At 34.7% G+C, this 14,928-nt stretch overlaps 1 protein-coding gene across 1 annotated transcript; it reads right to left on the bottom strand.

The window, feature by feature from the left end:
* Positions 1-725: 725 nt before the first annotated feature.
* Positions 726-3,065, bottom strand: LOC130048732 (complement C1q-like protein 2). The gene is made up of 3 exons (XM_056145773.1): positions 3,024-3,065; positions 1,321-1,456; positions 726-1,210 (listed from the first exon to the last, which is right to left on the bottom strand). The coding sequence occupies exons 1-3, from the start codon at positions 3,063-3,065 to the stop codon at positions 795-797; spliced, it is 594 nt and encodes a 197-aa protein (XP_056001748.1). The 3' UTR covers positions 726-794.
* Between the last annotated feature and the right edge of the window lie 11,863 nt (positions 3,066-14,928).

The raw sequence follows: 14,928 nt of genomic DNA, 5'->3' as shown, positions 1-14,928 counted from the left end.
CTTTCATTGATCAATATCCGTTATCTTCACTTTTTCATAGTTTTGAGTTCAAATTTAGGAGTTTTGGTCAAATTGAAAATTATTAAAATCTTCATTTGAACTTAAATTAAAAAAAAAGGAATTTAAATGTACCCGATAATAATGTACACGTTTGTAAACTAGAAACTCCAATATTGTCCCCATAGAGCTATATCAAATCAATATTTGAGGAAAACGATGTAAAATATTTTATTCCACTAAGTAGTGTAAATCATAGAAATATATGACGTTAAAGTCAATGACGTTGCAGCGTTGGAAGACAGAAAAATATCACATGGCTGCCTCCTTGGTCTTCCACAGGTAATTATTTAAGAATAGAATCCTTCATTAGTACGAGTGTGGGGTTAAACAATTCTATCGAGGGAACTAGATTCGTTGTCTAGGACGAGGCTTTCCCATGTCCTAGACCTCAAATCTTCTCACAGAAGTGAAATTTCCCTATCCTACACGAGGAAATGATTATTTGAACTTGCATAAGAAAACTAATTAAACTATCAGAAGGAGCTCACATGAAAATGGTTCACATTTTAATTGTTAACTTAAAAAAGACCTAAGAGTCCCCCAAAAGTTATATCAAAACATTTTACTTCACCATGTATTATAAATTATGTGCATGTATCTACATCTGTACGTATGTGTATGTATCTGTAAATTAGAATAATCTTGAGACTGATTTAACAATAAACTGGATTTTATTTTTTCGTCCACTCTGTTTACATATGAACAATATAAGTTCTTTTTAAACCAATGGGTTATTACCTCAGCATATGTCCCGTGAAGGAGTTGAACTTGTGTGGTTTCAAGTCACCAGCTGGAACATGGGCCGTTTTGATCTCGACCTTGTTTCCCTCTTTCAGTTCAGAGAGCAAATGTCCCGAGACACTCACGTCGTGACTTGCTTGATCCTTGATACATGCGGATGCTTTCCCGACACCATCCACCACTGCCTCTAAGTAAACGCTTGATCCTTTTGTCGTAACGAAGGTCCAATCGAAAGAGTAGACACCGTTTTGGGGTGCGGTGAAGACACCTGTTTTTGGATCGTATCCATTTCCTTTATTCAACAAAACATCCTCAAACTTCAATGTAGTGTTTACTGGAACGTTCTGTAGGTGAGACTTCAGAACAGCATGGAAGGCGATCAAGCCGTCATTTTGAAAACAACCTACGTCTTGAAAGGAAATATTCTAAAATAGTTTATTGATATCAATGAAAATTAGTTATTATTATCATTATTCTTAAGATTGAGTTTTAGGTTTCAGTGTCATCAGAATTACAAACTTTTTTTCGGTTCCCATCCAAGACGTTGACATACGCTCATGTAACCATCGATGTCTTTGACGAAACGTGATGATGAGTCCGACTCTGCTTGAGACAGGGTCAAAGAAACAGCCACAGTTAACACCAAAAGAGCAGTCTAACACATTGTTCTATTGTGTGAGAAAATAATCTGATCAGAACTTTATAGGGAATGTCAGTACTCATGCTGTATTTGTTTATAGGTGCAGATTTACAGACATGCAGCTGTTTTCAAGAAACATTGTGATCCCTTCCTTGTGTCCCCTTCAAAGAAGAGGGGCATATTGCTTTGCATGTGTCGGTCGGTCTGTCGGTCGGTAGACCACATGTTGTCCGCTCAATATCTTGAGAAGAATTCACTTGATCGTAATTATATTTCACATGTGGGTTGGTTATGGGAAGAAGAGGACCCTTATTGATTTTCAGGTCAAAACGTCGTGTGTCAATCCACTCTGGACATGTGAAGATGCAAGGTTGAAGCATCATATTTGAATTTCTTGAACTAATTTACCATGGTTTGTGTTTCATGTTTCTTGAATACTTTCTTAGAATATTCTAAGAAAGTATTCAAGATACATGAAACATTTATCTGTAGGTATTTATCTATTTATCAGTCCATCAATATATCTATTTTCTATCTATGTATACTGAAATCAGAAAATTTATCCTAAAGAAATTTCAACCACATAGCAGGTCAGATTGCAATGCATAACAAGACTTACCTGGCTCAATTTAGGTGCTATTTCTCGTGATCGGGTTTGTTAGACGACTGAAGTTCTGTAATTTTTAAAATTCAAACCATTTGATACAGTCACAAACATTGCTTATGTGAATTTCAATAAGACCAAAAATGCCGTCATTTCGTAATTGCTCTACAATCCTGTCTTTCTTGTTTTATTCAACATGTAATTGTAATACATGTAATATGGTTTATCATTCCGATATCACAAATGTAATACAATGAATAGTATATAATGACGGTATTGTAATTATGATAAATGTTATGTATCAGTAAGCCGATTTGATTATTGTAATACATGTCATGTTCATACTGTCCGTATCATGAATACTGTACATATAATACTTAATTAAGTCTATGTAGTCATTGTAAAACATACGATAGGTTCTTTTCTTAACAACATGATTATATCTATAAAAGAGTCATTGCACCTATATTGTAATTACAATACATGTAATAGTTTATACAGCCAATAGTGCTATTTTGATATATACATTGTATATATATGTAAGACTCCAAAGTGCGATGGGACTCCAAAGTGCGATGGTCACGGCAAACCCCGATGGTCTGCACCAAACCCCGATGGTGTGACACGCCAAAGTGCGATGGTGTGACACGCCGAAATCCATTGGTTTGTAAACGACACAGTGTTGTGGTACAAACTGTACCAACCGTGTGTTGTTTCACTAAAATATCAGTGCAAAATCATTGCATAGAAAATAAGAAGTTCAAGTTATTTCATTACCATTTAGTTGTCGTGTTATTAAACACAAAACTTTCCAACGCAAAATCGCATAGAATGTTTTGCATTATAGTATATTCACAGGATTTTATTACGTGTACGTCACAAGTAATAAATGATCATGGATTAAAGAATGCTTGGGCGAAGAAGATAGTGCGACAACAAATGTACTTTGCCGTTCTCACTATCCTCAACCTTGTATACCTTCCCGTTGCTGCCGTCCGTGTTGCATTTCTTCGGTTTCATTTTGAAAGACGTTAAGCATGACGTCACAATGACGTGACGTCACAAACTTTAATGAACTCCGCACCATCGGACTTTGACGTGGCCATCGCACTTTGGCGTCCGTAACGATAACAAACCATCGCACTTAGGCGCAGACCATCGCACTTTGGTGTGACCTTCGCACTTTGGAGCGACCATCTCACTTTAGAGTCTTACACACACACACACATACACACACACACACACACACACATATATATATATATATATATATATATATATATATTAGTCCAGTCATTTTACGCCAGATTGTGCTGAACCTAGAACTAATTGCAACAGAAATGTTTTTATGTTCTTTGGATAGCTTACAGTGTCCTTAATGCTATATTAAAAATCGCCATCAATTGAAATTCGCATTATATAGATTTTTGGGGTAAAAATCACGGATTTTTAAGAAAAATCGCAAAAAACTGGAAATAATAGATACAAAGCTTTAGTCTGAAAAATAGACCATTTTAGTTAATTGAAATGATTTGAAAACTAAATACTGCATCATAATTTCTAGTACCATACATACGGATTTCATAGGACAAAAACGTCATTTTTGGTGAAAATTAGACAAAAATGTGATTTCCAACAGCTAACATTGATAATTAACTTTCATAAACACGACAAAACAAGTTTTATTTTGTAAGCCTCTTAAATAACGTTTAACAAAGTTATCATAATGTTTTGATTCACAGCTATCTTTTACGTTTTGTCTTTATTCCTATATCTTACTCAAATACTGTTTTTAATATTATGAATCCTCGGAATCGGAATCTTCATTTGGGCTAAAACCGTTCACGCAAGTTGTGCCTCGACACTCGGTACATGCTATTGAGCATTCTAGTCCATGTTTTCTGCAGTTGTTGTTTGGTATCACAACTGATTATGCATCTACAATAAATAGTTTATAAGAGGTCGTCAGGTGCAGGGAACATGGTTGATCTTACAGGTAAGCACATATTCCCTTCAATGGTCCACCCAAAGTCCGTCAAATTCATGTTTTCGTTATTACCAGTCCATTGTTTTACTTGATAGAATGCTCTAAGAAAATGATATTTTGTTGCATTTGACGTTGGTGGAAGAGTGTGCACTTCAACCGATGTTGTACATGTAATTCCTAGGGCTAATTATCCTTGAAATGTTACTTTAAATTGAATATACACTAAACTTTCCCCTCTCCGCCGCACTGATCTATAGGTTAGAGCGTTCGAATCCCGGGTGTGACAGAACTAAGTCGTTAAAATAGGTAGTGACAGTTCCATTGCCAAACGCTCGGCATCAGGTGTGAATGTCACGGGTCCTCGGAGATGATCTTAAAAACTGATGTCCCGTGTCACAGTAGGTGTGGCACGCTAAACAACCCTCACTTCTCAATGACCGTAATTACCGAGCAAAGGTCTAAAGTTGAAGCCCTTTACCGATCTTGGTGACGTCTCCATATGGGTGAAAAATTCTCCCGAGAGACTTTAAACAAGAAACAATCAATCACAATTCTCTCATTCATATATATATATATATATATATATATATATATATATATATATATATATGAAAAAGTTATTGTTATGCGGATTGCTACTCTAAAAGTGAATTATGAGGTGTATCAACTAAGATATGAACTATTTGTGCATTTGTATATAAAACTTACCAAAATATTCATTTTCGACTGTTTTTAAAGCATGATTTCCATTGTCTTGCTATCTCCGGATTTTTTTTTTTAAAAAATTCGGAACTGGTTATGGCGGCCCAAAAGCGTTATTTTCATTTAACAAAATTAGCAACATTTAAAAATTGTTATAATTTTACTCAAACAAAATATTTATGTGGCGATTTTTGATGGGGGTATTCTAGGGATATATTTCAACGTTTTTACGCATTTATTTTTTCTGTTGCAATTTGTTCTGGGTCAATTAGTATTATGACTGGACTATATATATATATAATATGAATCAATGTGTCTTTCTGTACTGGAGAATTGTTACTTACTGCGAGAAACAGCAAGAGTATGACTCTGAAGAGGTCTTGAAAAAACTTGAAAAAATTATCACTGAACACGGAGATAAACTTACTGCCAAGGAAAAATCATACCTTCTATGTTTTAATGCTAAAACTAGTAACTTTTATGGCCTACCAAAAATACATAAAAGACAAATGCAAACATTCTAAATCCGCGTATATAAGTATTGAATGCCCAGAAGATCTAACAATGAGACCTATAGTCGCAGGACCTACCTGCGAAACTCACAGGATTAGTTATCTCTTGGATTTACTACTGAAACTTTACATTACAAAAGTTCAGAGTTATATTAGAGACACTGTAGTTTTTTTTTTAATTCCCTTCCAGAAGAAATTAATTCAGAATCCCTTTTTGTATCATTTGATGTCCCAAACCTCTATTCTAATATTCCTTATGAGCTAGGACTAGCCGCCATAGAATATTGGATATACCGATTCCCTAATCTTTTACTCGAGAGATTTTCGAAAAAAATTCGTAATATTAGGTTTACAATTAATCGTGGAAAATAATTCCATGCAATTCAATAGAACTATTTACAAACAGAAACTGGGCTCTGCAATGGGAACTAAAGTTGCCCCAACATATCCAACACTAGTTCTAGGTTTTTTGGAAGAGAAATTATTTTCTACAATTCGGGAACAATTTGGACAAGAATTTTAATTTTTTAAAGACAGTTGTGGAAACGTTTCTTGGACAATTGTTTTATCATATGGGACAGAGGAGAAGAACGAATCCGATAAAAACATGTTATCATTTCTCGATGTCATGGTAATTAAAAGAGACAACCGCATAGTGACAGACGTGTTTTACAAATTGAAAGATACCCAACAATATCTTATGTTTGATTCCTGTCATCCTAAGCATACTAGAAACAACATTCCATACAATTTAGCGAGACACCTCTGCACATTTATTTGCGATACTGAAATCCTGAACTGTCGCTTGGCGGAATTACAAAACTTACTTCTATATAGATGTTACCCAGAGCAATTAATCAAAAACGGAATCTCAAGAAAGAAAGGATCTCCTGAAAGTAAACGCTAAAAACTGTCAAAATGTCCTACCATACGTTTCAACGCACAATCCAAAGAATCCGGAAGTTTTTCAGGTTATTAGGAACAACCTCCCTATCTTGGAAGGAGATCAAATATGAAAAAATATTGGAATCATCAAAAGTAAACGCAAACTCCTCTAAAATCAATTCTAACCAAAACTAACAATTGTTTTTCCAGTAGCAACAATGAAATCCCTACCGTCAGCAAATGTAATACACCAAGGTACGCTACGTGCCCATATTTAACACCTGGATCCAAATGCTATTTCAAAAACGGAAGCCAATTTACAGTGAAATCATCCATGACGTGCACTTCTTCCAACATCTTGTTGCTAACTTGCGCTGGTTATATATGGAGAAAACTATATCGACCAGACAGGCGACACTCTACAACACAGGAAGACTGTACACCGTCAACAAACAAGGGAACCAAAATACCAATGTACCCAAGTCAGGAAACATATTCGAAACTCTGCCAAAACTTTCAGTCCGAACTTACCATTTTTCCCTTTTACAAATTCCTGAGAGATACTACGGAAACGGAGCGTGAAACTAAAGAAACGTTGTTTATTCGAGGATACAAACCTGCATTAAACGCTCAATAAAATGCAGAACTTTACATAACTTAGAAACATTTTCACACATTATAAATCTGTTTTATTTGATTGTTAACACATCTAGGTCAACAATCAACTGCTATGTAAACAAATTTGTCATTATTATTGTACATATTGTATATTTCATATCTTGCACAAACCAAAATTCAGCTGTGTTTTTATTCATTTTTTTTCTCATATAATACTTCATAACGTTGTATCATGACGTCATAATGATCTTTGTTAAAACTTCAATACAATCCGTCATTTTTGACGTCATAGTTAAATCTATAATGTGTAACTAAGCAATATTATTATACCTCAGTCAATCGGATCACGCGCTCGTCCTTTTCCGTAACCGTTAGAAGACTCGGACGTGGATCGACGCAAGAATTGCATCAAATCGATGCATTTCTTCGCCGGAAGCGCGCCTGTGGGTGAGGTTAAAAGGCGAGAACTGAATCCCTGTATAATGTGTCATTCATATTTTCATCGCAGATTCAATATTGGTATCATTATATTAACATCTTTTTCACTCTAATACATAAATATGTAAGTGGAAATAGTTAATATTAGAATACCTTATATATGTATGATATCTCAGATGCATTTGAAAGCTCGTCTTTCAAATTATAACGTACGGCTGTGACGTCATAGTTGCATTTGTGTACACATGGCAACATACTGTGATGGCGTCGATCCACATACGAGGTTCATTTGCGGTTACGGAAATAGAAGAGTAATTATGATTGTACCTCAGTATGCGAATTCTATGCAACACGTAATCTGATTGGTTTAGACAGTCACATGCCAGGGATGATAAAACTTCATATCTCCCTCTCAAACCTCATATCTCCCCATCAAATTTACCCCTGGGGCAGCCTCGTGCATTTCCCATAAATTTAACATCAAAGTAGGCGAAGTGTATTGTGACGTCACAATAAGTCCGAGTCATTCTACTTTCATAGTTCATAAGGCACAAAATATGCGGGTCTCTGATACACAGTTTTAAAATCGCTTAGTTTTGGTTGATACAAAAACAAGCAAGTAAATCAGCATTCAAGGAGAATGGAAACACAAAAACTGGTTATCATATCACTGTATTTCGTTGTTTGTACCTTCTACCGTAATAAGTTGACGGCGCGGAGTTACCGTTTGGGCGATCTCAGCTACATACAATGTATAGATGAGCGGACTTCAATTTCAAATGCATTTTTGTAGTCTTGTTATTTTTCGGTATAATAAACAATTTATTGCATGAATGTTCGGGAGATATGAAGATTTATTGCCCTCGGGAAATATGATTTTTCATGGGTGAATAAATCTTCATATCTCCCTCACTATCATGCAATAATGTATAATGTCATAACTTTTGAGGATTGAAAATGCAACCGGTTAACGTTGAGTTATTTTCGGCGTTCTAATTTTTCTTTATTATACAATTACTTGTGTGCATATTTACTTATATTTTGGATTATACATACATGTATGTATATATATATATATATATATATATATATATATATATATATATATATATATATATATATCTTATTGCAGGTATCGTGATTGAATTAGATAATTCGATATTTTAATTTAATAGTATTTATACTTGTAATTGTAATATATGTGAACACGTATTATGTCTATATCATATTTACAATATATGCAAGAGGTCATCACGACATTGTAACTGGAATTCATGTTAGTTCATCATGCAGAGATTGTCATTGAAATTTATGTAATAGTGTATCGCATTTAAAAATTCAATGTAATATCTCTCATTTTGATGTTACAGAGTATTTATCGTAATTATCACACTACTTGTAATACTTTTTATCGATATTGTACACGTAAGTTTGATACATGTATATTCAATACTGTTTTGTTCCAATTAGAAGCTGTTTTCACTGATAGTATTTCACCCTAATATTATGTTATTGTAATTGTTGCACTGATTTATTATATGCCTATCAATGTTGCGTTTTTCAGGTCCCCACACTAGTGTGGTTTTCTGATTCCGTATCAGTATTATCTGAAACTGATGTTGTCACAATGCATCCGGGCACTTTATTGTGTGGAAGATTTCAACTCGTCCAAAACAAAGTTGAGTGCAGAAAAATTAATGTCATTCTATGTTTGTGTTCTTGGTAATTGGGATTACATTCATTAGATTACAATCGTAACTGATTGTTATTGTTATAAACGTGAAAATACATAAGGAGGAATTCGCATGGGGTTTGATCTGTCAACTCGACGGAATTCGACTCCTCGGATCAAATTGCATGTACTGTAGTATTAATATCATATATATATATATATATATATATATATATATATATATATATATATAAATCATGAAAATCATGTACCTCACTGTGATTTAGCATGCGTCATTGTATTCTAATACATGCAATATTCTATATAATTCCGATAGTATATATTTAGTGCATGAAGCAATTTAGTTTGTCGATATTGCAATTGTAATTCATATAATAGTTCCCATGATATAACGTAATTATGTAATGTTTATCATGGGATAACGTAATTATGTAATGTTTATCATCGGATAACGTAATCATGTAATGTTTATCATGGGATAACGTAATTATGTAATATTTATCAAGGGATAACGTAATTATGTAATGTTTATCATGGGATAGCGTAATTATGTAATGTTTATCATGGGATAACGTAATTATGTAATGTTTATCATGGGATAACGTAATTATGTAATGTTTATCATCGGATAACGTAATTATGTAATGTTTATCATGGGATAACGTAATTATGTAATGTTTATCATGGGATAACGTAATTATGTAATGTTTATCACGGGATAACGTAATTATGTAATGTTTATCATGGGATAACGTAATTATGTAATGTTTATCATGGGATAACGTAATGTTTATCATGGGATAACGTAATTACGTAATGTTTATTATGCGATATTTTAGTTGTTAGCCATGGAATGATTTATTAAACAGATTCCCTAATTGTGATTCATGTCAATATGTTTATGTTAATTTTTCAATTTTAGTACATTTAAAAGTTCATCATACCGAAAATCTGTTTATAAGTGATGCAATACGTATATATTATTATATACCCAATGGCCATCAATATTTCGGCTTTTGATACTGTTAATTTCACAGAATGTGATCCGATTTCCTGGATCACCACACTCTGGTTTAATATTCTCTGAAACTGATGACGTCACAATGCATCAACGCAACTTTTTTTTGGTGGAAAATATCGACCGCACCATGAACCATGTCCCTTTCATTTACCAACGTATCAGGCGTATAGAACCAGGAGGCTGACCCTCCACTTTCTTGACAACGTTCATTTTCTGTTATTTTCGTTTGGCCCCCACCCCACTCTTTTGGTGGCAGTATCATAAATGAATGGTAACATGTAATAATGAATGAACTGATGAATTGAAGGACGAAGAGATCCCCCCCCCCCCTCCAGTCTAAAAGTATGAAGTTTACACAAAAGAGAATTTTTTGGGTTCCTTTTCTGCTCCACAATTTTAGAACACAATTTCTCCTCCGATTATCCCTATACTTATAAAAACGATGCAACTTGTCTGCGTACTATTTAAAAATTTTCAAAAATCATCACTCAGCACAATCGTAACTACTCGGCTATTTCCGTAACTGCAAATGAACCTCGTATGTGGATCGACGCCATCATAGTTGGTTGCTACGTAAACATCAAACTTCCACCAGAGTTCGTTTGCTCACAAACCAAACTCTTCCACTTAGGCATTATGGGATAGCGATTTCTTAGGCCGCGTATACTGTGACGTCACTGTAGAATGACGAAAAAACATAACGTCAAACGTAACCAACTTTCAAAACAAGAACGTAAACATCAAATTCATTACTTTACACAATAATTTGAACAGAGTATCCCTAATTTTTAATGATCTTTTGATCATTTTATGTTTAAAATAAAATCCATACTTTTATATTAATGCTTTTAATATTAATATCTTCAGACTTTTAACTGCGAACTACTTCTTTAGTGTAATTTGTCTGCGTGATAATCGCGGACTCACAATATACAGATCTGTATATTGTGGTGCGTCACATAGGAGAGGTCTATTCGTAGGCACTGTGACGTAATGAGGCCTCGACGAGGAGTTTGCGTAAACATAAACGTAACTATGATGTCACAGTCGTACGTTGCATTTTGAAACGTGAGCTTTCAAATGCATCTAAGATATTATACACATCTAAGGTATTGTACCACTATCAATTTCCACTTACATGTTTATGTATTAGAGTGAATAAGACGTTAGTGATACCAAAACTGAACCTGTGGTGAAAATATAAATAACACATTATTCAGGGACTCGGTTTTGGTCTTTTTACCTCATCCACGGTCGCGCTTCCGGCGAAGAAATGCATCGATTTGATGCAATTCTTGCACCGATCCACGTCCGAGTCTTCTTACCGCTTACGGAAAAGGACAAGCACGTGATCCGATTGCACTCAGCAGTATGAATTAAATTGATTTTGAAATTGGCAGCCACCATGTATAAATTGGCAGCCGCCAGGTATGAATTAAGTGGCTGTCGCCAGATGAAATAAGGGGCGGCTGCCAGAGAAAATAAGTGGCGGCTGTCAGTTTAAATTAATATTAATTCTATACCCTGGCACCTATCGGCTTCCGTACAATGCTGTATGAAAGCTCTTTACGTGATGATACAAATGCAGGCTTGCTTGTCAATCCGTTTATAAAATGGCTATAATGGCGCGTAAAATATCGAGTAGACATGCATATCGCAAGATTTGAATTCCGTTGCTTTTAAACTTGAAAACTACGCAAAATATTTCATTTGAAACAGATTCAGAGTATTTTTGGCATGAGAAATATAATTTTGCTAAAAAAAAATCATCAAGTTTAACGACATGTGATATGTCCTATAAGTGAATCTAAGGTACAATTACACATGCTTTACAATGAAAGACAACATACATTGAGCAGCAATATTACAGGTATATTATTCAACTGATTTTGTCATAGGTTAATTTTTCCAAAATGCGAAATCCAAAGTGCTCTGAAATAATTAGATACATGTAGATGAATACTTACCCAAAGAAATACTTTGATATGATGACGAAATAAGCATTTTTCCATTTTATTTATAACCGAATTACCTATTGAACATCAAAACTGTCGATATTGCCGAACAACATGGGGAGTAGACCAAACAAAGGAATGTGGGAAGCAGTAATGGGATACGAAAAGCGTATACCAGAATTTTTGGTAGCGATATCACATGTCATTATTATGCTAAGATGTAACATCAGTTGCAGAATTCAATGTATTCCGTAACTACATGTATATTTCTATGTCATTGCAATCGAAGACTCTTGTTTATACATCGACCGTTGAAATTGTTGAACAAAACAATGAGCAGACCTAACGAAGAAATATGAGGAGCAGGAATGGAATTTCAAAAGCATATACCAGTATTGCATGGTAGCAACATTATGTTTCATTGTTAGGCTTAAATGTAACATCAGCATCAAACGTCAATGTGTTACATAACTATATGTCTATGTAACTGCAATCGATGACTCCTTTTCATAAAAGTATTTGTTGCTTATTTTTTGAAAACAGGAACAAAAGTTTCGCCTACAGGTGTTGCATTTTGTCAATATTTCGCATCCATGCAACAGGTAAGTTTTGGTAGGGATTGATAAATTACATGTCATGCTGTATACGCAATCTACGAATTACAGATAGGAGGAGAATCATGAGAGACCCAGTCCCTGAGCATCCTGAATATACCATTACTGAAAAACGACTACACGTCGGATATTCGGACACTAAGAACCGGGTAGGACACTAAGAACCGGACAGGACACTAAGAACCGGGCGACAAAACCCATTCCTGCCCTAAGATTTAAACATTTTCTAATCTCTGTGACATAAAGTAATTTTCACAATAAATAATCAATGTATAATGTACGAGTATGAATATCTATTTTATGTAACACATTTTGAGCGATTTAAGAAATTCAACAAATGGCTCTTGACATTTTTTTGGATGATCGAGAAATCAACAGAGGAAATGGACAACAACTGTCACAATGCGCGTGTCGTGTTGATTGATATAAGATTGGGGCCATTTCTTATCATTCAATTTTCTTAATTAAATAAAACGAAAATGGGAATTGCATATAGAAAGAATACTGGTAAAATACCAGTTTACAACCTTAGCCAGCATTCAGTATGAAGTTCTTTATCTTGTTCATAGCGTTAGTGCGAAATTCAGTCTGGGCCCGTCTTACAAGATAACAACAAAGTCGCAAGTCTTCAGTTGTATTACACAATTATTAGTTTGAATGAAGGAATTGAAACTTAATTTTCAACATTATTTCTTCATTATTTTACATTGGAGTGAATTATCTTGCATTGAGCGGGAGAATTCCAATATGTAAAGTTGGTCGTAAGTCGTAAGTTTTGTAAAATGCACCCCTTGTCTTTCCTCTCTGCATCAGACCAACTGTGGTCGAGATCAATAACGAAGAATACCGTGACCATCATGGTTTCTATCTTTCTCAGTTGGTTGCCTGAACTTCTTTGTTTTGATGGATTGGTGGTTAGTAATGTCTTTTGAGGTGTCCTGGTTCCCCGAGATACTGTTTCCAGCAAACCTTGCACCTGATGAGTTATACGTAATTATTAACAGTGGCGGATTTAAGAGGGGCACAGCTGGCGCCCCCTAAATATTTCAAATTTCAGGTAAATCATTGTTTCTTGTTTAAGAAGATGTAAATGATAAAAGAAGCAATTTTTTCCGCTCTCAGAGAAATAAATTACAAAATCTTTTGATTTATTGAATTACTTTTATTGGGAGAACTTACGTGTTTTCCTAAACCCCTTAAAATTGCGTCATCTTATTAATTTCACCTTATCAAACTGACAGACAATAGTAAAAATGACTACACAGGATACCTATTTCAAGCCCTATAAAATCTGTAAAATTCAGGAGTTTCTGGGGGCTTCGCCTCCTAGGTCCCCACTGGGAGTATCAAGGCACCTCCCCGACCCCCTGTTTGATAAAGTTGCGCCACCCTAACCGCAATTCCTGGATCCGCTCTTGTTAATCCCCCACCGGCAGAGCCGAAGGGGGCTACTAGTTAGAAATCCGTCCATCCGTCTTTCCGCCCGTCTGTGACATCTTAGATAATTTCCCAACCTTTTTTTCGCTTTGATCAAGGAAGCTGCTATTTTGGTTTGTTGTTTAGTAATGATATATGTTTACTGGTCAAGTTTAAGTTTTGTCACATGTAAGCAATTTTACGAGATTTATAAGACTTTGTGTCGGACACAGTTTTGCGGAATGTTTTTCACTATGCTTTAATTTAGGAATCTGAAATTTAATGTGTGGCTACTTAATGAGAAGATACAAATCATTTTTATTTTTACTGTTGAATTATTGTACCAAAATTTTAAGATTTAGTTTTATGGTCGAATGAACTTCAGTTTCTGTTTTCCCTTCTTTGATTTAGGAAGCTGAAATTTGATACAAATGTATGTTATTTACTAATATATGGTTACAGATAAATATTATATGATTTGTCACATTGGACTGATTTTTACGAGATTAATTACGAACCGTGTGCCGAATACAGTTTTCCGGACTTTTCTTTACTATGCTTCAACGTAGGAATCTGAAATTCAATATGCGGTTATCTATCGAGTAAACACACAGTAGGTTACACTGTTATCAAAGTTTAATTATTCTAAAAAAACCAACGTACAACTTGGTGTAATGGGCAGACTGAATTATTTTTGTACGTTTTCTACTTCTCTGTAATTCTTATTGTGTGACATGCATATACGCACGCACACGCACGTCTTTATTTATAAATTAACAAATTTTACCAATAAACTCGGAAAGTCTTGCTTCAGAGTTGCTGCTTGCACCTTTAATATTGTTCCATATGTGAGGGATAGGTTGTCTAAGTTGCTAGAACTTGTAATTAATCCCTTTGTACATGTATATTAATACAATAAAATATGTTCAAATCATATGTGAGGTTAAGTCCGTAAGCTATGATAGAATCTTACTTGATTAGTAAATGTCGTAAATGTAATTAAAACACACTTTCGTTTTTGGTAAACTATCCTGAAATAGCA

This window comes from Ostrea edulis, chromosome 7, assembly GCF_947568905.1.
Source record: "Ostrea edulis chromosome 7, xbOstEdul1.1, whole genome shotgun sequence".
Taxonomy (NCBI): domain Eukaryota; kingdom Metazoa; phylum Mollusca; class Bivalvia; order Ostreida; family Ostreidae; genus Ostrea; species Ostrea edulis.
The sequence above is the reverse complement of the archived record's forward strand: the minus strand, read 5'-3'. Positions and strand labels throughout refer to the sequence as shown.